The 27,948-nt window shown below is 43.2% G+C and overlaps 2 protein-coding genes across 3 annotated transcripts in view; one reads left to right on the forward strand and one right to left on the reverse strand.

Moving 5' to 3' along the window:
• Positions 1-26,627, forward strand: part of LOC119653220 (BTB/POZ domain-containing protein 6) — a 61,866-nt gene extending 35,239 nt beyond the window's left edge. The window contains exons 1-5 of one of the 2 annotated variants that reach the window (XM_038057796.1): positions 16,489-16,793; positions 16,929-17,237; positions 17,313-17,460; positions 17,530-17,746; positions 24,555-26,627. In XM_038057796.1, coding sequence (XP_037913724.1) covers positions 16,601-16,793; positions 16,929-17,237; positions 17,313-17,460; positions 17,530-17,746; positions 24,555-25,463 — 1,776 coding nt within the window. In that variant the 5' untranslated portion in view covers positions 16,489-16,600 and the 3' untranslated portion in view covers positions 25,464-26,627. Of the gene's footprint in view, positions 1-16,488; positions 16,794-16,928; positions 17,238-17,312; positions 17,461-17,529; positions 17,747-24,554 lie in introns of those variants that run through there. The other variant, XM_038057795.1, reaches the window with a different exon arrangement.
• LOC119653221 (transcription factor IIIB 90 kDa subunit) overlaps positions 1-27,948 on the reverse strand; it is a 91,433-nt gene that overhangs the window by 56,421 nt on the left and 7,064 nt on the right. The window lies entirely within an intron of this gene.

Genomic DNA, 27,948 nt, shown 5'->3' on the forward strand with positions numbered 1-27,948 from the left:
TGATGATGGATCGGACCAATTGGAAAGAAGCTTTCTTCCATTTTTATGGTCGATGAGTTTCTTTTTTGGGATAAGAACGGGAAAAAGGGACAACTGACGGTTTCCTCCAGGCCAAAGGCGACCCATCAGACGCTGCCTTAAATCTGCTATGGGAGCAGAGTAAAAGTGGCTACAAGTGATAATAGCTCTTTTATCTATATAAACATGCGCTTTGCGCTAGTTTGGATCTGAACATAAGACGATTTTCGCTCATAAATATTTGCGATTATATATAAAGGAGCCGCTTTCATTGCTATCCTACTCCTCGACAGAGCCATGTGTCCTACTCCAATCTTAATCCAGAAGACGAACTGGAAACTCATTAATCGAATTCTGAAAACCAAATTTGATCCACTGCTTCTCCCTTCCAATGATTCCACAGATAGGCCAGTTGGTCAATACATTGAAGCATTCCAGCAAGTATGGGACGAACTGATCCCATTTGCTTCCATTATATACCGTGACCAAGTTTCTCTTCCTAATCATAGTCTTGAGGATATTAAATACAAGGGTACCCTAAGGTAGAGACTATTTAGAAATATGTAGATACTTTTCGCAATCCTCTCCCCTCCGCGCCGAAATCCATTTTTTTGAAAGGTCTCCGCGAAAGGGTCCCGTATAATAATCACTTTCACAAAGTCTTTTTCAGATTAGAACGAAAATTTTAGGGAAATCAGGAAAACTTGCCCTCGTTCAGGCAAAATCACCGAATAAACTACAATCCTACCGCGAAACATCTCCTCTCCTAAAAAGGTTAACATCTTGCTAAACCACTTCTCCCAAGGGCGTTGCTGCATCCCCTATAGTCGCGACCAACGCTTCGAAAACATTGTTAGCGAATCTATATATCAACTCCAATCCATGCCAACTTTTTACCATCCTAAATCCAGGCAAAACGTGCATGAAGATGTTCCTCCCATACACTTTATCAGCCCGAGTATCGTTGAGACAATGATTGCAGCCTTCAAAAATAAAAAAATTGATCGATCTTGACAAAATGCCCTTCACAATCCTGAAAAATGCGGTCCCAATATTTCCACCACCCTTTTTTCAATCATCATGCCTCCTCAATGCCCACTTCCCCACTGGTTTTACTTACATACTTATTTCATTACTCCCACCCGTAAAAAGAACCTTAACCCCTTTAATCCTGGTAGCTATCTCAACCCTATTTTCCTACCGCAAAATTTTGAGTGGACCATTAAATCCCCCATCGACGAGCACTGTCGCTCCAATAACACTCTTCCCGAGTTCCTATTCACCAACTGAACTAACAACTCGGTTGAACAAGCGCTTCTTGTCCGCGTGGCTGAGTATCAATCGGACGATACCCACCATAGTCTTTCTCCTAAACTTGAGGAAAGCTTTTGACTCCGTACTGCAATACAGACTCACTTTTAGGCTTCCCGAGACCTTCAATTTTCATCCACATCTCTGTAAGTTCATTCTTAACTTTCTGGAAGGACGGAAATCCTTGGTCAGCATCCAACAACACCTTTCCTCTTTCCCGTCTGGCGTTATTGAGTGTTCAGTCCTTTCAGCAAATCTCTTCTATCTGTTTATCCCAAAGATTGCCAAGCTAACTCGACACCCGAGACCCATCCTAATTCTACAATACGATATGACCTCATTCTCTATACTTCCATCAAAGGTCTTCCCCATGGTGAGACTCGTGTGAATTCTTATTTATCAATATTTCACCCATTGGAAGCTTTCCTTACATTCTAATAATTGCGAAACCATCGTATTCAAATTATAGGACTCCACCTGAAAGAGGCAGAATCCTTCGCCACTTTCCTAATAATAGTAGGATTTCCACCAAACTTTCTAGTATGATGGTAGATATTAGAACCTATAATATGTCATTATGGATCTGGGATGAACTTAAGAGGCGCCCGCAGTAAATTTCTAAGATATAATAATAAACTATTAATAACTTTATTTGGATAGATATCGTATGGGGATTATTTTCAGGTCCAGTTGCTAAGTGTATGGACCACCATAATTTTGTTCAGATTTTTTGGTTAGATAATTTCTGAAATTAAGTCTTCGAAGTAATTGACCTTCTCCAGGCCCCAGAACTCCTCCCCTTGGGGACAAATCTCAAAACTAATATCTCCTTCAAAAAGTGCTAATCGAGACCTTTCATTTGATTTCATTAGCAATGTGGGACTACATTCGGGAAAAAATATTTACACTTATCTATTTCTGAAGTTCAACGTGAAACAATGTAATTCACTGCATGTGTTGGATTTACAGTTTCAACCTTTCTACCAAATTTCACGTCAATAGGTTCAATTTGCTACTGAGGTAATTGTGTGTGACAAATAGACAGGCGGCCAGACAGAAATGTGCTTAATCTTCCGGTTGCAGAAGAGGCCACAGTGATGGGTTACGCCGACAGCCTTGCACTGGCTGTGAGTAGTAAGAGGAACATCCTATTTTCAACAAAACCTTAAAAAAGACTGATTATGTATTGTCCGAGTTTTCCTTTCCACTCGATACACCTTTGAAAATTTTGAGGAGTCTCAATACCATGACCTTTGAAGCAACTTCTCATTTTTCGGTAGTTAAAGCAGAAAACTTGATTATGATCCGATAAGATCATTCCTATTGATCAGTTCCAGAGAAACACTTGAAGTATCTAGAATTAAATTTCCGGAGAATAATAGCTAGCTTCAAGTATGCAAGGGATTCATACGAGATAGCTTGAACCATGAAACTTCAGTGGCATCAGGGGAAGAGAACCATTACTGAATTTTTATGCTCCCTGGAAGTTTGTTTTCACTGAAAGTTTGGTTGTTACGATCGACCTAGATGAACCATCGTCAGAAACATCAGATGCGCATCAATGTTCGAACACTGTCTCTTTACACAATACAGGCACTCTTGAGGGTGGAGTGAATATTTTGATTAGGACCATCTGGAAATCCATCAAATCTTTATGAAAAGGTTCGGGCGGAATATTCAAATTCGTACGGACTAGGAAGCATACGTGAAACGTTTAGTTTTGGTTTCAATTCTAATCCACAATTAATTGACACTTTACCGGCAAAAGCAGAAAAGATATAATTCAGAATATTATTGATAAATTAGATAGATTTGCGAGTGAATAGTAAACAAATAGTAAACAATATTTGCATACTAACTGCAGAATTACCAACTTATACCAAGTTATGACTACTAGCATTCATCAGCAGTATCTACTCCAAATAGATTCACTCATCAGATGCATACTAAAAGACATAAAATAGATAATTTAGTGTCTATATAAACGCTTCCATGGTGAATGAGTTTTCATTATGGCACTTTGAAAAAATCTATTTCCGTATTATAATAAAAATAATAGCAGCGCCTGGGGTGAAGGCCATCTGAGCTCATTTTCTGAGAATGATAATTGCATTATCTAATTTGATTCAAATTTTATTTACTACATAAGACCTAACAGAATATCAAAATCTGAATAATGCGTCGATCAATAAATGTTTATGGGTTCATTTAACCACATCAATATGCAACGGCAAATTCATGCACCTTATAAGGCTTTAGGGACATTTTTTGAGAGAGATATCGATAAATTTGGATCCTCTTCAACAGTTTGTTCTATTGGAATAAGATTTTCGGTTGAATGAACTATACAAGCTCGTATCTTTTGCGGTTGTTTCCTACTGTGCTGGTGAACTCTATTTTGCGATTCTTAATTTTAGTCTTAGATAGAGAATCATCACGACCAAAATTCTGAATGACAGAACTCTCAACATCGCCACCAAGGGCGCAATAACCGGTGTCCAGCCTAGGTCTGCCTTAGTAAGGAACTTCAGACCTTTGTATTGAGGTCCTCCAGTTCAATATCCTTGAAAGCTGTCTGGCATCTTGCCCTGCGCCATCGGTCCATCTCAGTAGAGTCCTTTTCTACCTTAGATATTGCCCTTATAGACCTATCCCAGACGATCAGTATTTCACCAGTATGATGTCATCTATAAAAAATGTTCACCTATGGGTTTTTAGTGGATCGTCCAAAATACGCAGAGGCCTCACTTTTGTTTGTCAAAAAATTGATAGATCACATTAAAAGGGAGACAACAAAAATAAATATATCAGCGATTATCAAAAAAGTGCATTAAGCAATCCGTGGGGGTGGGTAGGATAGGTAAATGCATTTACGCACACAGTGTTGGACTCCCAGTTCAGTACGCCGTCGGACTACCAACTAAACCCATAGTCAGAGAGCTAGCCTGGAATCGTTTGTCACATTACTTCGGGCTAGTCCCCGAACTCTCTCGCCTTGCTGAAGGCTTCGCAGAGAATTCCTTTCATCAACGGGAGGAGGGAGGAGGAAGGGAACTATCAGTTCAAGGAACCCCCTGCTATCCGGCTACTCCACCGATCCAGTTCTATCTTCTTAGCAGCGAGGAGGACCCGAATGTAATGGGCAACACGGCTCCACCTGTCAGCATTCCTTAGCATCTCTTCGACAATGTTGTCTGGAGAGAGATCCCCTGTGTTTGAATAGAGCTACTGACGAACCCCATCCCACCTTCCACAAGAAAAAAAAAGTGTGATGGGCGTCGTCCACAGCTCCATTGCAAAACACACAATCCGGAGATCGCGCCGTTCCAATCTTGTGCAGGTGACACTGAAAACCTCCATGTCCACTTAAAAATTTAGTAAGGAAATAGTCAGTCTCAGCATGCTTCCGATTCAGCCACGCATCTAAGTTGCCGATGAGCCGCGCAGCTGCGACTCGTCTAGAGTGCGTTGCCGTTCTTCACAAACAACAATCCATCTTGGCTCATCTCCCTTGCGCTTGACGCTCCTTAGCAAGAAGGGCAACGGGAATCATTCCCGCGATCACAATCACGGCCGGTTCAGAGACAGTGTGGTACGCATAGACCACCTGCAAAGCTCCCCGTCTCTATACTTGCGCGAGACGCTTACGATATACCTCCTTGCCAAGGGCGTCAGTCCATACCTCTGCGCCGTAGAGCAGGACAGACTGCGTTGAACTCATCAGGAGACGTCGAATGTCATTAGCATACTTAACGCCGAAACTCCAGCTGCAGCCTTGTTTGCTGCTGCGTTAATTTGCTCAAAAAAGCTCAACTTTGGGTCAAGAGTCAACCCGAGGTACTTTATCGCTGGTTTTGACTCGATTATAGACTCGCCGAACGATATGGGACGTAAAGTTAGAATTCTCCTTTTAGTCAGGATGACTACTTCGGTTTTATCCAGTGCAAGATTGAAACCATGAGCACTCATCCATTCGCTTGCCCGTCCCATCAATTTGTCGAGTCCGCTTTGCGCCTGTTCGACGGTGCGTCCAGCAACAAGCGCCGCGACATCATCTGCATAGCCGACCAGGCGCGACTCTTCTGGCATGTCGAGTTTAAGTAGACTGTCATAAGTAGCGTTCCAGAGGTCCGACCCTAGGATGGCTCCCTGCGCTACCCCCGAAGTGACCTCCCTCCTCTGACCCTCTAGTGTTTCATAGAGCAGGGAGCGGATCCTCAGATAGTCTCTCAATATCCATGAGAAATAGTTCGGCACGTGGAAACTATTGTCTAGTGTGCCTAGAATATCTTCCCATCTTGCGGAATTAAAGGCGTTTCTGACGTCAAGCATTATGAGGACCACCACCCGTCGAGTTAGGTGGCTATGTGCCACCGCTCGTCGAACGGCATCCACGACTTGCATGACAGCATCAACTGTGGATCTCCCTACTCTAAAACCAAACTGCCAGGGAGATAAATCTCCGGCAGCGCGTATCGCTTCAGCGAGTCTATTTCTGATGAACTTTACGAGCACTTTTCCAGCAGTGTCAAGCATACATTGTGGGCAGTATGAAGACGACCACTCGGGGTCACCTCCCCTTTTGTGTATCAGCGCAAGCCTCGCCACCTTCCAACGAGCAGGGAAAGTTTAACAGACAGTGAGAATTCCCACTATGATTCGGAGATTCTTTTTGGTGTGGTTCAAGCAATCCTTTGTACGCTTGGGTTCGTATTCCCCAATAAGCACCATGGACTGTTCCATTCCTGGTAGGCCCACTTAGTATAGTTCCCTCAACCGTTCCTCTTCATTTTTTAATGTCATAGCCATGAAACCGTTTCTGACCCGTGTAAAGGCATTCCTGCTCCCTTCTTGGCTAGTCCGTCCGCTGCCTCATTGCCCCTCCAGAATATCCAGACCTTGTTGGACGAACCGAGCGTATTCCTGTGTAGTTCCTTTGCAGATTAAAGGCGGCGCATTTGTCTATGGCGTATATTTCCGCCTGGAATATGGTAATGTACTCAAAGTACATTTTCCTTGGACGAATGACACCGGCACCTGTTCCCTCTGCCGTGAGGGATCCGTCAGTGTACTAAGTAACCAGTTGCTGGTTTAAGCCGCAGCCACGCTCTCTCAGTTTGCCTTGTTACTCCAACGCAGTAGCAATATAATAGTAAGCAGTAAGATTGTGAAAGATTTTGGGGATAGTTCCGCCCCCCCTCCCTTCAAGGAACTCTTTAGCATACCTATAAAAAACGCTTGTTTATTTGAATACCTGCTATAGGGAATGCACATTTCACAGAAATCTAAGTCTCACATTATAAAATACGATCTAGCCCCGCTTGCATATAAATAGAACATTTTATATCTGCTTACGACCAGATTGAAACTAAAACGTAAACAAGAATCAAAAATGCTATTCAGATAATATGCAAAAAAAACGCCCGCAGGCAAATTCCATTTACTAACGAGAAAATCATACAAATAAACAGAACATTCGCCTCCACGTTCGGCCATTGGGAGGAATATCTAAACTCATTCGACTAGTCGAAAAAGGTCACCATCTGGTGTGTATACATTGGGGAGTGACTTATGATAATAGATCAATTTTTACATAAAAAGGTGTGAAAAAAGGGTACCAACCAAATCTCTTGTAATGCATTATCATTAAGTTCCGGCCACTCCTACAGTTATGCCTTTGACATCATGTCTGACTTTTTTAGTGAATCGACACCTGAGATTCGCATCAACCAATTTAGGGTAACTTTTTCTCGTAAGCCGATACCGAACGGGACAAAGGCTAAAGAAGAAAAATTGTCAACCACGAAAGCAGAGCTAAAACTCGCATAGGAAGTTACCGGTCCACCTATGCCTATAAAAAATGTGAGCGCGCACGCGCTTGCATACCATTATGTTAGCTAGTTCGAAAAGTTTGACGGAGTTTTTAACATTAGCCTCTCGCATAAAATTGCGTCTTGATCCTCTGCTTCTGGGATCAACAAAGGAACTTTTCCAATACACTCCACTCCAGGATCATGGCGTTCTTTGCCAACAACTTCCATCATTGCAAAAAATGCGATGCACTTATAAAGCGGGCCAACGCAACCAGATGCAATAAATAAATGAATTGACAGATGACACTCACGGTTCTCACCGCCATTAAGTACAGTGTTGCCAAATATTGTCTGTAAACATATTTTAAGATAGCATTATCGTAAATGTTTTAGATTGCAAATAACTCACTGCTTACTGGTTTACAGCAAATTTTATTTTGACGGAACCGTATGGATTTTTTCCGACCAGACTCCATTTTTCGTAGCTTAACCCCTTTAACAACGGTTAGTTTAGATAGCAATTTTTACGATATTTATCTTTAAAAATTAATTATAATTCTTTACAGGGGACTGGATGGTCTATGTAGCAAAAAAAGATTTTTAAAATGTATGATTGAAAATTGTCTCCACTATATAAAAGATAAACGATGGGCAAATTTGAAAAAAAACCGGTTATGTTGATGGACACTTAATGAAAATGCAATTGAAGTCAACTGAAAACATGGAAGTTGTCTCAGCTACTAAAATTAAAAGAATTATTTTTAAGCCCCAATCAACAATTCAACTTTAACCTTCACAGCTATTCATCATATGGCAAGCGAACGCGGTCAACTATCTTTGCCTGAAGATACATTCAGCCTTCATAAGTTCAAACATTTTCTTATTTCTGGCGGCAATTCGTGTCATTGGCAATCAGTTTTTCTAATATCAACTCATTTCAATCAATCCAATATCGAGGGCAAGGAGATCACATAAATCCTAGGAAAATGCATTGACCGCGAATTTTGAAGCAAAACTCTTCAATGTTGCACTTGATTTGATTGGAAAAGGTCAATCAATGAAGCAAACCTGGTGCGAGCACGTACAATATAAAATAATATCTTCAAGATAGATTGAATCACCACCGGGACTGAATTACCATACGTGGGCAGGGTAACTACCAGATATTTCACTAAAATTAAAAGTTCAAGTCCAATGGCATATTACGACATTTTTTCGGATATATCGGAAGCAACGGAAAATCCGGTTTATCTTGTAGGTTGCCGATACTAGTATTTAGATTTTCCGGTCGATTTCAATGAAAGACGTTGCCCTTGAAAGATGATCTTGAATCTGTTCGTTGATTTCGATGAACAAGACGTTATCAAAAATAGATATCAATAAATGTCAATTAAATTTTTAAAAAATAAAAGAAAAGATAAATCGGAAAGGAGGAAAAAATTGCTGGAGGTCGGAAGCTGGTTACTCAGCTATGAAGGCTTTTGTGATTTAGGAAAACTATTTGTCAACATTTCAGGAAAAAAGTCTACCACGAAAGGTTACCGGTAGATATTAATTAGCAGTAAAGATTCGAAGACAATCAGTGCTTAGAAGATAGTGTATCTTTTTGCCAGCAGAAGACCCAATTGATGGTTACTAGTAAACTAACTGTCCTTTGGCCCACATGACCCCGACCCAGATGAGCGATCCATACATTATTAGGCAGGACTCACCAGGAGACGAAAATGCACGCCTACAGGGAAGCTCACAAAAACGTCATGCCAAGCAAGAGGGAGGGGTTTAGAAAACTTTAGGTTAGTGTCCGCAAATTATTAAAGGTCGTACATCTCACAAACCTCATACCACGATCTACCCTTAAAGATTATTCTGGAATTATGCCTTAAGGAAAACTATCTCAAGCCCATTTGAAAGAGGACGAGGGAAGAGACACTATAGTCTGAGTGGCTGTGTAACACCTATACGTTTTTGGGTGCAGCTGGGGTAAACTTCACTAGGACTAATATTATATTAAGCGAAGAAGTTGGTCCTCAGTGAAAAGGGAATTGACAATTCATTCAAAGTAGTCCCTGCTTGTCAAAAAAGGCATTTGTGGACAAGCAACCTGAAAATCTTGACTTTTATACAGTTCAGAAGTGGCTACGATGTTTCGGAGGCATTATTTTCGACTACGGTTTATAATTAGTTTCTGGTCCTGGACCACGATATCGAGGCACCTCAGAATGCATACTTGCTCCAACTTCAGCGAAAATTCCATGTGGATGAATGTGAATCCGGTACAGAATCAATGCTCACTGCATCTGCCAGATGCGCTCTGATGTCTTATTCGGACATGTGAGAAGAAGATTCTGTCGGATTTATACGAAGGAACTGACAATGGTGAGAGGTTTGTGGCTTTCTGCAGCTTCCATCGCCTCGTCAATGGCGATAGTTCGTGCACTTTTCCTAACATCAGTTGGATTTCAATTGACCGGCAATATACATCTTACCGGATCGACCACATCGCGATCACCAGTAGATTTAGAGGATGTCTCCTGGATATGCACAACAAGAAAGGCTTGAACGAGATCATGCCTTGCTTGTCTTACTTATGAATTGTGCCCGCATCTATTCCCAGAGGTGGAAAACTTCGACCCACTTTAATGATCCAGCTACGTCTGACAGCAGAAGAACTACCTGTCTGATCAGACGAAAGACATCTTAAACAGCTCGCCAGAAAATATAGATTTGACGTAAGGTAAACTGTCGGTCAGGTCCTGAAGGTTCGCTATACAATTTAGTGGACGGCCGAAAATTGGAAGCGGATAGAGTAGCATAAGGAACTGAAGGTTCTTGTTGTCGTTACAAGTGGTGGCAAATGCGATTTGGTTGAGCTCCAATGCAACCGTAAATCGCCACCCTGGCTGATCGGAAACATGGATACGGACCGAGAAGTAGAGGATCTGGTTATCACTGTGAACCGAGGAGAGCGCGGCACGCTAGAGGATCGTTATCGAGGCAAAGGACGAAAAGTTCAGCGTATCATGTGCTGTGGCAAAATGGAACTTATTATTGCGTTGGTGAAGGAGGCAGAAGCTGCCGGCAATAATAATGTTTCAATATCGTATACCACATTACAAAAGAGGTCGCAAGTCTTCCAATGGTTTTCAATGGTATAACATTCAGTGAACACGTGTATAGGGACTGCCCCTCCAAACAGAAGTGGAATCGTCTCGACTATTAAAAGAATCAAGCAAGGCAAAGTCGCTGAGTAGAATGGTCTACTCCCTTGATAAGATGGGAATGAAAGGGGGAGGGGGGCATTCCTACGAAGGCCAAAGTACCAAGATCAGTGAGTGCAGGAGATTAAGCCCCGAGAGTATATCGAATGAGGTATTTAAATAAGGGCATATCACTCGGAGGCTTGCTTCTTCTTTTTCTTCAGGGTTTATCCCGTTCTTGATCTGGATGCAATCGCGAGGATTTTAGATCTCCATCAAGCCACCTTTGTATCGGCCGACTTTTTGGTCGCTGACTCGGAGGCTCGCTTGATGGATGAGATCTTCTTTATGTCAAAGAGACGTAAGCATTATGTCCTAGTTTCAAACTAAATTTAAAAATAAAAAAAAAAACAAAAGACGCCAAAGGCTAGTGCTGGTATACCTCGAGGCATAACCTCTACTAAGACTAAGTAATGGGTGAGGTGACTGCGTCAACTTCGTTATGTTGACTTTGTACCTCGGGTTCAAAGCCCGGCCATGATCATGGATACTTGCGATTCTCCAAAGAGGAGATATTACAATAAACCAACTTTAGTGGGCCCTTTAGAGCAGGATGCTAGAAGTATAGTTCCCCCATTTTCAGAATGGGCTGTACTATCAAAATTGGCTCGAGTTATGCAGCGCATGCTACTACTAGAATTGTGCCGATCGAGACTCTAATAGATGAGCTAAAGCGCATTTGTAGTGGCAGGATCAACTCCTCTGATATCACATCACGTCCGTATAACTGCTATTGGTAGCAATTTTCGACCTTAGATAAGAAAAATTGTCAACGGTTTCAAAGTTGCATTCTTCAATGTTTATTATTTTCAGTTGGCCAGAGCTATTTGATGTTGTCGTTTCTTTTGTTTTTGGTGCTGGTGGTTTTGCTGGTGGCAACATGTATTTCGCTTTACCTTCATTAATAGGGAGCCTAAGATCTCGCGCCAGGCACCGCCTGTTTGATCTGAATGAAGGCAGTTTGTATATCTCGAATTGTCCTCCCATAATATCGACACACGTGCCGTCCGGTTCCATGTATTATCTCGTGCAGTCGGTGTTCACGACTGGCAAACCTGTTAGGGGAGTTTGGTTGATTGACAGGTTTTGTGACCGTGCGGCGGACGACGACTTAGGTTGGCGCTTCCGATCAGATTCCTCACAAAACTTAGAATTTACGAACCCTATCCTTTTATATTCCTTATGGGTTTGAGTTGATTGATCTACTTGGTCGACTTTCTTTTTCATGGGAGATTTTTTTTATGTGGAATGACGTCTTCTGAGAGTTGGAAATGAGCACCGCGAATTTTCACAGTAATTTTTTTTTTGTTGTATTCTTCATCACGAAATTGTGAATCAAATTGTATGGGCTGTATATGGTTTTTAAAGAAGTTTCTGTTTGCCTACATGAGGATGAGGAGGTGGAGTCGAAACCAGCCGGAGCTGTGTCCAAAATTCCCATAAGGCAAATGGCTGCTTGGCATAAGATTGGGAAGGGAGCCAGAGCTGCCTTTTCAGCGCCTTTAGCGGATCTACAAACAAGAGCAGACTTAAAAACGCCCCTCACCAATACCCAACGTAACCTGCACACAGAAAGATCCTCTGCGCTCGTCCTGCAGATTGAGCGGCTACGGGAGGAGATCCGGGAACTTAGGTTCCCAGCGGAGCACTGCACGGTTCGCTCGTCGGCGACCGTATCAAAGAAGGACTCGCCGGATCCCCGCTTTTGAAAGGGATAAAAGCTGAAGAAAAAGAAGAAGGATTTGGTTGAAAGTGGTCCCATCTGGAGAGGTTCATGTATGCTTGTGGGCTGCTTTCCGCGCAAATCACGTATTTCCAGCACCCATTTCGTGTGATACTGCTAACTGAATAATCCGCTATCCGTTGCCACTAACTACCTATGTAAGCTATGGAAACTGATGTATCGTTTGAACACGGCTTCTGTCCCTACTTAGCTGTTAAAACCTCCAAGTATGATTTTAATATCTTCGGGTAGGCTTTATGGGTTCGTTCTACTGCGTCGTAGACGTATTCTTCTCCGAGTCCGCAGTCGTGTAGGGGCGTGAACGTTAATGAGGTTTATATTTCGAAATTCGTCTCGCAAACCCAGAGTCCATAGCCACCATCAAATAGCTGCTGGGCTTCTCCACTACACATGGTTTCAAAGTCCAACGGCGATTGGAAACCATGTGACGTTAACAGACGTCTGAATGGTGAGACCATTCCAGGCTGATATCCCATACCACGCATCCACGACTTTGCACATAACCCCGCTAACTGTTGTGTTTTCACGGCCTTGGACTTAGTCAAGGCGTACCATCAAATCCCTGTAGCTCCAGAAGATATTCCGAAAACGGCAATATGCACACCCTTCAGACTTTTCGAGTTCATACGGACGCCTTTTGGTCTGTGCAATGCGACGCAAACTTTTCAGAAATTCAGTGTCCACGGACCACAAGCCTCTTACCTCTGCGTTTAAGCAGAAACCCGACAAAGTGTCCCCTCGCCATCTCGGCACCTGAGTTTCATAAGCCAGTTTACTTCGGGCATCCAACATGTGTGAGGCAAGGATAATGTAGTTCCAGAGGCTTTGTCACGCGTTTTAAAGGTTAAAATCCCTGCCACGGTCAATTTTTTCGGCAATCGCCGAGGCACAGAAGGATCAGACAGTGCTTCTGAGCCTCAGGGACAACTCCAAATACAAATTTCGAGAATTTCCCCTTTTCGGCTCAACCTCAGAAATAGTCTGCGAGACCTTTGACAAGGGACCTAGGCCATACATTCCGGCCGCTTTTCGCAAGGAAGTATTTCATTCAATACACGATCTTGCGCCCATCCAGGCATTCGGACAACGAATTGGCTTGTGAGTGACTATTAGGTATTTCTGGCCATCAATGAATACGGATGTTAACTCCTGGGCCAGACAGGGCATCGCGTGCCAGAAGTGTAAAGTCACCAAGCATGTACAGAAAGAGGTAGGTTCATTTCGCGTGGATTCTTCCCGGAGGTTCTTGCAGCCCATATGAAGTGCTGAACAGAGGGGAGCACTTCTTTAGGCTTGATGTCGGTGGCGGGCCCAAAAACATCTCCGTGTCTCCGTGTTAAAGCCTTTTGTCTCCGGAGCTGAGGTTTCAGAGAGGAGTGCACGGCGCGTGAGATTTAATCTGCGCCCCTAAAGTTGGCAGGCCAGGAGTCGGGTTTGTTACTGAAACACAGTATTAGCTGGTGGTAGGGTAGTGTGGAGGCACAGGCTAATTAAGACGGATTCGTCCGGGCTGGGAGCGTGAGAGGCTTGCCTACCTGCGAGGAGCGGGGTGAGAGTCACGAGGCTGGCGGAGCAATCCGGAAATAAAAAAGTTAGTGAGAATTGATGTAGAAAAATAAAAAAGGCTCAATCATGTTTTTCTCTTCTGTACATACTAACTCATCCGCAGTTTATATACTAATTAGAAATCATTATCAACGGCGCAACAACCGGTATCCGGCCTAGGCCTGCCTTAGTAAGGAATTCCAGACATTTCGGTTTTGCGCCGAAGTCCACCAATTCGATATCCCTAAAAGCTGTTTGGCGCCCTGCTTACGCCATCGCTCCATATCAGGCAGGGTGTGCCTCGTCTTCTTTTTCTACCATAGATATTGCCCTTTTAGACGGGCTGAATCATCCTCATCCATACAGATTAAGTGACCCGCCCACAGTAACCTATTGAGCTGGATTTTATCCACAACTTGACGGTCATGGTATCGCTCATAGATTTCGTCGTTATGTAGGCTACGGAATCGTCTATACTCATATAGGAGGCCAAAAATTCTTCTCTCGAACGCGACCAAGAGTTCACAATTTTTCTTGCTAAGAACCCAAGTCTCCGAGGAATACATGAGGACTGGCAAGATCATTGTCTTGTACAGTAAGAGCTGCGGAACAGTTTTTGTAGGTGCAGTAAGAGCTGCGGAACAGTTTTTGTAGGCTCTGTTGGCTGCCAATAACCATGCGCGGATTTCAGAGCCGTAGCTGTTATTGGTTGTGATTTGTACGTCTCGGGTGGTTGTTCCGATGATGTCGATATCGTCAGTATAGGCCAGTAGTTGGGTGGACTTAAAGAAGATCGTACCTCTTGCATTTACCTCAGCATCACGGATCACTTTGTCGAGGGCCTTGTCGTAGACCGTGGTTGATGTCGAATGGTCTTGAGAGTAATCCTGCTGCTTTTATCTGACCTCGCACATTGATCAGGGTCAGCCTAGTCAGTCTTATCAATTATCGTTGGGATACCGAATTCTCTCATGGCCGTGTCCAGTTTTACCCTGGGTATGCTATCATAGGCGGCTTAAAATCGATGAATAGATGGTGCAACTGATATCCATATTCAAACAGTTTTTCCATCACTTGCCGCACAGAAAAAATCTGATCTGTTGCTGATTTGTCTGGAGTGAAGCTTCTTTGTTATGGGCCAATGATTTTCTGGGCGTATGGGGCTATCCGGCCTAGCAAGATAGGGGAGAATATTTTGTAGATGGTACTCAGCAACGCGATAACTCTATAATTGCTCCCTTTTTATATAAGAGACAGATAATGCCTCGTTGCCAGTCGTCAGGCATTGATTCGCTGTCCCACACCTTGAGCACAAGTTGATGAACCACTTAGTTCATCAAAGTACTTTTCGAGTTCGAGGGAGCTGGTTCTCCCTGGCTATCTTTTTCCGTCTGTGAAGTCGCTTCTCCGCTCGCCGGAGTTCGTGATAAGTCTCCGCGCGTGCCCGCATCCTTTGAGAATACAGCATTATTTCGTTCCGAAGCTAGCTTACATTCATCGTCAAACCAGTCGTTCAGACTATTTCTGCGGCTGGGGCCAAATATGTTTGTGGCCGTATTTATAATAACGTTCTTCAGATGATTGTGAAGATCATTTGTTAATGCTTCATCTCCAGGATCTCTGTTGACTGAGGTTATTGCGGCATTCATGTCCCTCCTATAGGTGTCGCGGAGGGTTGTGTTGTGGATGGCTTCAGTGTTCACTCTCACCTGATTGTCAGAGGGGATTCTAGGTGGTATTGTTCTTCGAGCTCGGAGCACCATGCGAGATAGTGATCCGAGTCTATATTGGCCCCCCTATATGTTCTGACATTCATCAAGGCTAAGAGGTGGCGGCGTTCGATCAACACGTGGTCAATTTGGTTGAAAGTGGTCCCGTCTGGAGAGGCCCACGTATGTTTGTGGACCGCTTTCCGCGCAAACCAGGTACTTCCAACAACCATTTCGCGTGACCCTGCTAATTGAATAATCCGCAGTCCGTTATCATTTGTACTTTGATATAAGCTATGGGAACCAACGTATCGCCTCAATACGGGCTCCGTCCCTACTTGGTTGAAGTCCCCAAGTATGACTTTGATATCACACCTGGGACAGGCTTCGAGGGTTTGTTCTACTGCCTCGTTCGCTTATGTTTTCAAAGTCGATAACAGCAGTTTTCATTTTTTGGTTGACTAAGAAAACTACTCTGAGCATATGGTTTACCGGATGGCCACTATAATATATGATGTAGTGGTTCTTTTTCAGGAAACCGATCTCTGTCCAGCGCATCTTTTGCAAAGCTGTTAACATCAACCCCATATTGAGACAGGGTATCGGCTAGGCCCATTATTCAATGCAAGCGCAATAATAATATATTTTAAACAAAAAATTAAAGAAATATTACGCGAACGTTTATTTTCTTTACTTTCAGTTCAACTTTCAAAGAGTTTGCTGTTTGCATTTCAAAATTTGAGACATTTCAAACAACAAAATTCTCACCATTTACCCAATGATCAAACCAGTGTGGATTCACAATACAAATTATCCAATTGGATTTTTCGTCTATAATCCACTGTCCAAATCATCCACACCAATTCACCAATTGTACTGTCAAACTTCGAAGCACCTCGCAATCTCTCTTTCTCGCTTTGTGTACAAAACACCACACACACACACACCCACCCTGAAAATCAATGCAACGCAAATCAAATCAATACAACTTCATCAAATGCAATTCGCTCTCGCGAACGCGGGGAAATTGGCATGAAATCGCCAGCGGAGGCGACAATTCTCTCTTCATCCGACACGTCTGTTGGCAAACTTTCACTCGCTCTCGCAGCAAATCTCCCCACAGCAAACACCTTTGCTTGCTTGTGTCAGTAATCGAGTGCGTGTCGTCATCGACGTCGCCTGCTGTCGCCATTTAACCCATTTATGCCAAAATGGCCTCATCGTCTGTCGTCAGTTCTGTACAGTTTTGAGAGTTTCAAGTGTAAATTCAAGTTTCTAGTCGGCGGGTTCGCCACAAAAATGGCAATGCTGAACGTGAACGCGAAACTAACGCAGAAAGCGATCAAAAGGAATCAGGAAAACATGCCTTACTCGCAAATACATTCGTGGATGAATGGTGGGTGTCCGTTTGTCTGTTCGGTGACGGGCAGACAATGCCCGATTTCGTTGTTTAGAGTCAATGAGGGACCGCGTGAAAGTTTCATAACGTGGAAGACACTAATTGTCTTTTTTTGATGTTCTGTCGTTTCAGTGGAGACACTAAACAATGGCTCGTTGCTGCTGTCGCCGCCACACAACACGTCTTCGTCGTCACATCAACGGGACAACATGCAGGTGACGCAGCCAGTGAGCGCCCCGTCCTCACCGTTGGCCTCGCCTGGTGCGGTGAGCAGCTCGCCATCGTCATTCTGCATGCCATCGAGCGGTGGCGGCTCCTCCAGCACCGTCGACACCGCCGACCCCAATTGGCAAGCGACCAAAGCCACCGTGCTCGAGCGAAATGCTGCAATGTTCAACAATGAACTGATGGCCGACGTGAAATTCGTCGTTGGCTGCGATGGTAAGAGTCTGCGGGCATGTCCCGCCCAGTCCAGGGACCTTGGACACTCACCCCGAAAATTGATTTATCTTTCAGATAACATCCAGACGATTCCAGCGCACAAGTACATTTTGGCAACAGGAAGTTCCGTGTTCTATGCCATGTTCTACGGCGGCCTGGCCGAGAATAAGCAGGAGATTAAGGTGCCGGACGTGGAACCTTCCGCGTTTTTAACATTGCTCAAGTAAGGACATGAACTCTGTTGAAATTAATCCTTCTCTGATCGCAAAACTTGTCTCTCTTCCTTCCCTAGGTATCTCTATTGCGATGAAATCCATCTGGAGCCGGACAACATCCTCGCAACCCTGTACGCAGCTAAAAAGTACATCGTTCCGCACTTGGCGCGAGCCTGCGTTAATTATTTGGAAGTTAGTCTGACGGCAAAAAACGCATGTCTACTTCTCAGTCAATCCCGCCTTTTCGAGGAGCCCGAACTGATGCAAAGATGCTGGGAAGTGATAGATGCTCAGGTGAGTGGTTATATTCTTATATGTGTTGCTAACTCTGACGGTCAGCATCGCCCTCGCCTGTGATCATTACCCTGATTTGACCCAGGTACTCATTCCTGAGTCGACTTCATAATACAAATCCCGCTGCCACCAGTGCGATTTGAACACCAAACTCCCACTGCGACAACTTAGCGTTCTACACCCCAAGACCGGGCGCGGACAAGGATTAACTTTAACCACTAAGACCGGGACTAATGCAGGCGAACGGGGGAGGCGAGTACCATGGGCCATCACGGCCTGAGTACTCAGAAGCTGTAGCTTCTCCCCCACCATACACACAATGCAGGCGAAAAGTCCTAGAAAAACGGGTCGATAAACTCTAATAAACTTCATGGCAATAAACTGCGGCTCCCTAAGCGACTAAGGACTCCTTTGCCGCTAGAAGATGAATTACAAACTCCAAATTCCACATTTTTGGGGTGCTATGAAGAGGGTTGTCCTATTTTCCGAGGCAAACGCAGTAAAACGGTTCCTTGGTGGAATCGAGAACTGCAATAACTCAGGGAATCCACTAAACTACTTCTGAATCGTGCTTGCAAAAGCAACAAGAATGGAGACTGGTTAAACTTCCGGAACTCGAAGCGTGAATATAAGAGGCTCATTAAGTGTTCGAAACGAGATTCCTTTGGGGCAAACTGTGAGGAACTGGAAGGCTAAAGAGACACTTCAAGGCTGTGCAGAGTCTTCAAAAGGGATGACCAACACGCCAAGTTGGACTCTCTTGGAAGTACATCACCCAGGAGGGAGAGAAGAAGAAATATTTTTCAAGGATGTCTTGCTCTGGACTACGTGCCTTCCTCTTGGTAAAAGGTTAAGGTAGTCTTCATACCTGGAAAAGATGACTATTCTAACCCAAAAAGCTTCAGACAGATCAGCTTGACTTCATTCTTGCTGAAAGGTTTGGAGAGACTGGTGGAGTGTCACATTCGTGGAAACGCACTTAGGTCGCACTCACTTAGTGAAAACCAACATGCTCACCAGCGTGGAAAGTCCTGTGAGTCTGCTCCTCATTCTTTTGTTGCAAAGGTAGCCAATGGTGAGTACGCGATGGGGGTGTTCGTGGACATTGAACGTGGGACATACTGGAGAGAATGAAAGAGAAACTCCAAGACTGCGTAGAATCCTTAAAAAGGATAAGTCGGCCAAGTTGGTCTCTCTTAGATAAGCGGATGATACTTTCACGAGCTCCGGACTGGAATCAATACAGATCCTCTTGAAAGTACACCATCCGGAAGGAAGTGGAAGGGGTAGAGTTGGCTGCCCTGCAGACCATTCAACACGAAAGTATCCAAGGGGGATTGGAACACTGCAAGAACGGTTGCTACCAACGAAAAAGTGAAAACTATAAAACTGTCCTGCAGTGTTCAATGCAACGCACCTGGTACCAATGGTATTTATCCAGCGATGCTAAAGGGATCTATACCTTCCTCCCACTCAGATCGGCTGCTAAGAAATATTTTTCTAGCGTGTCTTGCTCTGGGCTACGTACCTACCTGTTGGCTGAAGGTTGAGATAGTCTTCATACCGAAGCCTGGGAATGATGACTATTCAAACGGGAAGAACTTCGGGCAGATCAGCTTAACATGATTCTTACTGAAATGTTTGGAGGGACTGGTTGAACGTCACATTCATGGGAGGGCGCCAAAGTCGCACTCACTAAATGACAACCAACATGTTTATTAACGTGGAAAGTCCTGTGAGTCTGCTTTCCATTCTTTGGTTTCAAAACTAGCGGATGCAACTCAGAAAGGTGAGTACTACCAGGAGGGGTGCTTGTGATCACTGGGGGGACATTTGACTGTGCGCCGTTCCAAAAACTTTGTGATCCCGCAAGAGAACATTGTGCCGATGAAACTTTAATTAAGTGGATCTATGCTATGCTGTCGCAGGGATTGGTGTGTACTGGACAAGAAAGCTATACAGCTCCAGCGGCAAAAGGGACACGGAACCCCATTGTGCATCTTTCGGGTAGGGACGAGGTAGATAAGTGGTATTGGTGCCATGGAATGTCATTAAGCCATATCTTTTCTAAAAATTTTTTCTAGAGTCGCTTTGTTTCTTATAAATCTTTGTTGTCGCCGTTTCATGAAAGCCCATAAGTTCTCGATCTGGTTCAAATCTAGACGGTTTTCTGGCCAGCAGCGACTGTATATCAAGTTCCTCTTTCCAAGATCCTACCGGTGATTAAGAACCGTATTGAGGATAAAACAGACAAAAAATTTGACACGGGAAGAAAAATTTTGTTCGCCAACAATACGAGCTCTATGACACGGAATCGAATCGTCCTGAAACATTACTTCATCAAAGTGCTCATGCAGGGCTTCTATCGTCTGAACAACGCAATCTTCGATAATTTTCTTGTACTTCTCTGCGTTGACAACACCGCTTAGAAACGAAAAACTACCAATTCTTTGGGATGTTATGCATCCCCACATCATTACTGAGGGAGAATGAGGGTCAAATCTCTCTCCTTTTCTTCTTCGCTCTGGGGACGGAATGTCAGACCCTAGAAAATTGAATTTCGACTCATCAGAGAACACAACTCGCTTCCAATCGTCCACGGTCATCAAATCGTTCCAATGCCCAATTCAGCCTTTTTTCGAGCGTGGCCTTCGTTAAAATAGGCTTTTTTGCTGGTCTTCCAGCTCTGAGTCCTAACTCATTCAACCGTTCTCACACTAACTGACACATTTTCCCCTTCCAGCAGTTCAGTACGTAATTGAGGAGCAGTTACAAATCTATTCCGTCCTCATAACCGCCTGGCCCGGGGAATAATGATCTATTTCCTCCCTTGTTTTCGTCCCAGACTGCCATCTCTGGCACATTTTTTATAAAAAAATTTAATTCTTGCCTCAGAACAATTGATTTTTCTCCCTATTTCCCTATTACTGGTACCCCGTTCCCGCAAAACCAGAATTCGGACCTTTTCCTCAACACTTTAATCTTTTTCTTTCTCACATTTTTTCCACACAAAATTAGGGGTTTCACTCCCTCTCTCTCTCCTTCCAAATCTCCAAGGAAACTGATACTGAACTAAATCTGAATATGACAATCCTTTTATGACACCAAATATTTAACTTTAAATCCCAAAAAAGACATCATTAGGCGAGACTAAATATTGTCTAGACGTAATTAAAAAGATGGAATCATAAAGGTGTTGAGTACGAATATTTTTTTGTCGGGCACTGTATCTCCACCTCACTTTCTAGTAGAGCAAATATGCATCAATTGCCGAAAATGTTGTGCGTGTTTACTTCCACCAAGCTTTCTATATAGGAACTTTGAAGCATTATTCGCTCACTAAGTCTAATAAGATCCATTGCCTTTAATTCGGGATTTTGCTCGTACAACTCCCGTCGCGATCAAAGATGTGCAAGACTTTCCCGTCTCTACAAAATTTCAAAGAATGCACCGTTAGTTGAATCTCCTGTGTATAGTTTTCTTGGTACTGAAGTGGGTATCGATCGATATTTAACAACAAAAGCAATAGAAAGAGGTGTGCGATCACTACATACTTCTGTGGATTATGTTGGACGACTCGCTGCTATTCGAACTGGAAAATTGGCCAATACGCGAGTAAAAACGAAACATGGTTTTGCCTTTGGAAAATATGCAACGGCTTTTCGTGCTGAAGTGTATGCGATCCCAATCTTAATCGGCAATTGGAGTATTGGTAGCTGGCTAATGGCTAATGTTGTTATCAAAAAAAGGTGGTAGAGCCTAAATGCCGCTTGATACGCCAAAGTTTGTCCTTGGAACACTTCGATCTCTCACGTGTCCCTCAATCGATGCGTAGGTCTGCATTGGAACCTCAAAATCAATCAAACACGGGACTTCACCTGCACCTAACGAAAGATCGACACGCGACCTAAACCTGGAAGTGAAAATAAAAAAAAATGACGGCTCGAACCGTAAAACTCTTGATATCGCTCCATACATTAACAATGCCGAATCTGGCTTCCCTGTTTTGTCTTAAATCTGGAAATGCAAGTATCTCAGCATCAAATTGAAACGGTTCTATGCCACTCTCTGCTGCTATATGGAAGCAGCACATGACAACTGACCAGAGTTATTTGAAACTTCCATGCATTCATCAACTTTTGTTTGCGTTGTGTCTTTGGAGTACTCTTTCCTGGGGCAATAATAAATTAAGAACTTGACCTGGATATTATACATAAAATAAGAAACTCCTGGGAGGATTCGATCAAAGTCCGAATTAAATGGAAATAGATCTTGCAAAATCGACAATTATCAAATATTGACTGTTGTACCAGCGGATACGACTACATAAAAATAACGAATTTTTGGCTTAAATAGCAGATTTTTATTCACCCAGCGCACATTTTCAAACATCAGACGCTACTTATCCTTCGCCTTGGGGGTAGTGTGAACATAAGTGATACCCGGGAGTAGCAACCACCTGCTTATCACTTGCTATCACGCTTGCACTCGGATTTAAAGTGAAATAGGCTTTAATGGATTATTCTTGTTCTAGACAAGATTCCTCCGACCCCCTCCTCTGCGCTCTATCTTTGAGTTCCAAAATTTTCGGTCAAATTGTGTTCTTTTTCTACACCTTGAAGGCGAACTTTGCTTCCCCTCTTGCTATGTGTACATGTTGATGACGGTCTGCTTTAAGGGCTTTCTAGACGAAAATTTGCTCCGTATGGGGTGAGACTCATGAAAAAAAATCACTTCAGGCCCCACAAGTATATTTTTCGCTGCACAAATATCGACGTGCTAGCCATGACATGAATGGCAATCAGCCCATCGTTCTGTAATATTTGATGCGACGAACGAGTCATTTTCTTCAGCTTTTGTCCAATTCAGAAGTGGGATTGGCTGGTCTTGATCGAGTGGGTCATTTTGCGCTGCCAAAAACCTGATCTGGATGTAGTCACGAGGCTCTCGAATCACCATTGTTTCAGCCGGCCTTTTGGATGTTTCTCATCGAAGACATCTCTCTCACAATTTTTTCATGATCAGTGCAAACCCATATCGATCGCGGATATTCTCATTTCGGATATGATCATCACGTATTATGCCGCTAGCCCAGCGCAACATCTTTGTCTAAATCACCGCGATGCGCCGTTTATTTTTTTTGAGAGTTGGCCAACATTCAGAACACTAAAGGGCGAAGGAAACTGGGGTAGATTTAGGATTTGAGACATTCTTTAATACGCCGATCAAAAAAGAAAGTTATGGAACGTCACTTCATACAATTTGTTGTTGTTGATACGTGAAGCAATTTCATAGCATAATTCACCATTGACTAATAGCATTAATATGAGATACTTAAATCACTCAGTTGTCGGTAAGTGGCCACCAACAGTCCAGTGCCTATTTCATTGTGTACGGTCAATAAAAATTTTGTCTCACTTTAGGATAAATTGCTGGAGACCAGCTTTGTTATAAAGCGCTAGCAAAATATCATCAGCATAGAGCAATGTGTGGCTTGGTTCACGGCAAGAAGTCTTAAACACAAGAGATTCGTCTTCCGGCGCATTACTAGAAATTGTATGGTAGGAAAAAATCATTGCGCATATTCGACAGTCTTTGGTACCTGCGCGAGAAAAATTCTGTGCATAAGGTCTGCCGTGTATGCGATGCGGTGCACTGGCGTGCGGCCACGTGGTTGCAACCACATGGTAGCATGTATCATAACAATTCAATCAAGTAAAGTGTGACACATTTTACAGCTGTTTATGGCTTGTCGCATAGGGTGGGGAAAGACAGAAAAGAGAACCATCTAGGCACCATGTACACACCAATTAATGAACCATAAGATCAGGAGCCAGTTAGTTACCTCATCCCTACCCCGCAGAAACGCTATGCCCCCAAGAAATTCGACTTGCTCCTCCTTCATGTAGTCTTCATAGTTGAGCGTTATTTGAACAATGTCGCGAATACAGTTTTCAAGAATGCATTCAAAAATATTCATGGTGTAAGACAGCAACCGCATTGAATATTCTGCTGGATTGACTTTCTTTTCCTACATTTAAACGATGGTGCCTCCTTGGAAAAGCGGAAACACGAAACTTGGTCACTTCAGGCTAAAAGTAACTCAGACGCTGCTTCAGTTCAGAGCAGTATCAACTCATCGGACACTGGCTCATCTATGTCTCGTACGTCCTCCTCGCCGTTTTTTAATACATGAGTGCCAAACTAAAAATTGGGAGGGCGGGGCTCAATTGGGTCGGTCCAAAATCGGACTTAGGATTCTTACATTCCCAAACAAACGAAGTTTTGTGTTTTCTTATGTACGGAACTACATCGACTGCTAATTGTGATCTTTCATTTGAAACCCCACACGGCTATATTCAAAAAGAAAAATGTCCCCCTCTTCGCTTATATAGAAACCCCCCTAAAGTCCACGTGAAATCATGCCACCCCCCCTAATTTTGTGGCAATTGGGCATCGAGATTAAAGAAGATATTAATGCAATCCACTCCGGATCTGTGCCTGTGCAGATGAAGTGATGTCCTTTCTCACCAATAACTGTCGAACGTATTCCGATAATGTTGCCGGTTTTAGGTTCCAGCCCCCAGTTCAAAGACCCCCCCCCCCCCCCCCCCCCCCCAAAACTCAAAAGGCTTTTCTGTGCGGTTTGGTGTAGATATTGACTACAGTCAACTCAAAATTCTTCAACTATTAACACGCATAGCTTCCGTCATCAATTCGGCAGGCAGAATATAAGCAATATATTAACCTCATTTACTTTGCTACTTTATGTGCTTTTTCATCGAATTTTCCTTTTTTCTCCCCACAGGCCGAAATGGCAATTAAATCCGAAGGCTTCGTTGACATCGATTTGAAAACATTCGAATCAATTCTCTCTCGCGAGACGCTCAACTGCAAGGAGATCCATTTATTTGAAGCAGCCTTGAATTGGGCGCATAGTGCCTGCTTAAAAATGGAAGTCGATGCAACACCACAAAACAAACGAAACGTCTTAGGCGCAGCACTCCATCTCATACGTATTCCAACCATGACACTTGAGGAATTCGCCAACGGAGTCGCACAAACTGGCATCCTAACATCACAAGAAACCATCGATACATTTCTACACTTCACGGCTAAATCAAAGCCAACACTCAATTACCCGATTAAACCGCGGGCCGGACTGAAAACTCAAGTGTGCCATAGGTTCCAGTCGTGTGCATATCGAAGCAACCAATGGCGCTATCGTGGACGATGCGATTCGATCCAATTCTCAGTTGATAGGCGTATTTTTATTGTCGGTTTCGGACTGTACGGATCATCAACCGGTGCAGCTGATTATAATGTTAAGATTGAACTGAAGCGGCAGGGACGCATCCTGGCTGAGAATGATACGAAATTCTTTTCGGACGGATCAAGCAATACATTCCATGTATTCTTCGAGAATCCGATACAAGTCGAGCCCGACTGCTTCTACACGGCATCCGTAATTCTGGACGGGAACGAGTTGAGCTTCTTCGGACAGGAGGGGATGACGGAGGTGTCCATGGGCAATGTAACGTTCCAATTTCAATGTTCGTCGGAAAGTACAAATGGTACTGGTGTACAAGGCGGTCAAATTCCTGAGCTAATTTTCTATGGACCAACGGCCAGTTGTAACAGTATTACGAATTCAAACTGTAGTACGCCGTCAAACGGCGGAGGGGCAGCTGGCGGAACGGGCAACTGTGATGAGTAAAGATAATCTCTCTAAATATATTTTGGCTAAGACATGTCGTTAGGGGAAAGTAATAACGAAAAGAAATCGATAAATTAATGGTTTGATATTATACCGTCAAAATGGTGTTAAGACAATTGTTGATTGCCCCTCCCCTCTTACGCAGAGGGGGCAGGCGTTATAAACCGAAAATAGTTTGTTTATCAAAAATATAAAAAATGAAAAGAAGGAGCAAGAAAAACAACACTTTCGTGATATTTGAACCAAATATGTATGTGAAATGAAACGGACGGAGCAACAAAGCACTTTTGGTAGATTTATACGAGTCAGATGGAAACTAGCGCGAAACCTTTTGGCAGCAAATGGACAAATCAACAGGAGTGAAAGGTGTTAATTGGTCAAATTTTATGGATGAGTTACCAAGAAAAAGAGAGCAGCAAATGCAAAAAGCTATCCTTGATCCGTTTCAGCAGAAAATGAGCAAGAGACAAACTAACGCGTATATCAAAATAATTATTCTTACAAAATATTGTATCAGTTAGCGTTTAGACATGTTAGCGATAACTCAGAGTAGACATTGATCTTTTTCCTGATTGTTTTGTTTTCTACTTTTTCTATGAACGTCCTTAGTTTCCACACCAACTTTCCTTTTACCAAACCGGACCTTCCTTCCGAAGAGGATAAAAGAATTCCAAATGCAAAATCAAACTTCCTTTTTATCTCTACTTTCGATTCGTTAATTTCCCTCTTTTTTTTATTCAATGGAATATTTATTAGTTTTCTATCCGCATAGAAGCAGTGCGTGCCTACTTAAGTTTCTGTAGACATACCAATTGCAATTAATTCTATTATCATTACCCGATATCGACTAAGTAAGAGTGTAGAACGTAGTGCAGTCAATAATTATTATTATTCATTATTCTACCATTCTTAAGGATCTAGGAACCTCTATGAATTTGAAAACGGAACAAAATGAAACACTTCCACAAGAAAAACCAACCTATTCAGGCGAATTACAAAATACAACAAGAATACAAACAGTGATTGAAAAACTCAAATGCAGATTGAACTATTTGAATATTTATATACATTCAGCGTAAAGAGAAAAACAGAAGAAGAGTTAAGAAATGATCTTTATAATTCATCTATTTTACAAAGATACTGAGAAATATAATATTACTTCGATATTAGGACGGTTTTTTTCTTCTAGTTCTTTAAGCTCTTTTACAGAATTAGTGATGAGTATCTAGAGATCAGCATACTATATTCCAGGCAGATCTTAGAGATAAACTGATATGGAAATACCAACAGAACCCTGAACCACTGGCCGCCGAAAACGAAATAACTTTGAATCGGGTAGCACACCAAACAGGACAAAGAAAGACCAGAGAAACTTGTAAGGGTTCCCAAATACCATTTGCAGGACCGAAGCCTGCATTTGGAATTAGCAAATCCTCAGATGTAAGAACCATCCAGATTTTGGATGCCTCACCAGATTTATGTTCCCGCACAGAAAAATCTGTGGAAGAAATGCTCTCCACATCAATGGAAAACCTGCACTCAGTGTCTACGGCGTAGTCAGCTAGAAAGGAGAGCCCACGAGCCCCCATAACGAGAAAAACTGGAAACCCCACCACCGCCAGTCTGTCGGTTGCACTGTTGCCTAATTCTTCTAGAAAACGGAAGAGCAAGGCTTTTTAGAAGCAAACTTCCACCGCAAAAGATGGGAGGGGGCTACAGCCTAAATCTTGTCAGTCTGAACCTTCTCTTTCGCTTTTACCAAGAAAAACTCAAAAAAGGAGAGGCTGATGATGTGAATGTAACTGATCTAATATTATGATAGTATGTGGAAACGGATATATGCAGCCCGGACACTCCGAACCTGGGAAGGCTCCCAGCCGAAGACAGAAGAAGATACTGGGAAAGAAGGCGGAAATTCTTGGGAATGAAGACATGGGCATTACTACACAAGGAGTGGCAGTATACAAAGAAATCGGACGCAAGAAAACGGAAAGAGGGACAAGCTGATAACCCTGATGAGATCCACACTAGAGGCAGTAGTCTCTTTATTTAGCGGTGGTTTTTAGTAGAACTGTCCAAAACATCAGTTAAGTAGGTAATGTGACATCATATCATTTTTGGAAAAAGGTGATACAATAGCCGCTCGAAAATTATATCTCCCCAGTGGAAAGTGTGTAGCGGGAGTCTTCGATGAGGAAGAATCCTTGACGGCGAATCACCCGAGCGATGCTTTGGGCAACGATCAGTCTGGAGTTGCCTTTACTGCCCTGGGTAAAAAAATCATGGAGCTGTGTGAATTCATAAAGGAGCACAGGAACATTCACCAGAATATAAGGGCCGTGATAAGAGGCATCCGTTTGACGTACGACAAGGCCCAGGACGAACGAGGGAGAAAGCCGTCGATTGAAAACGTGAACCAGACGACTCATGTAACGCCTGTTCAAAATTCAAAAGGAGAAAAACCGGGGAAGAGGCTACGCGAAAA

The sequence above is a fragment of the Hermetia illucens genome, chromosome 3, assembly GCF_905115235.1.
Source record: "Hermetia illucens chromosome 3, iHerIll2.2.curated.20191125, whole genome shotgun sequence".
Taxonomy (NCBI): Eukaryota; Metazoa; Arthropoda; class Insecta; order Diptera; family Stratiomyidae; genus Hermetia; species Hermetia illucens.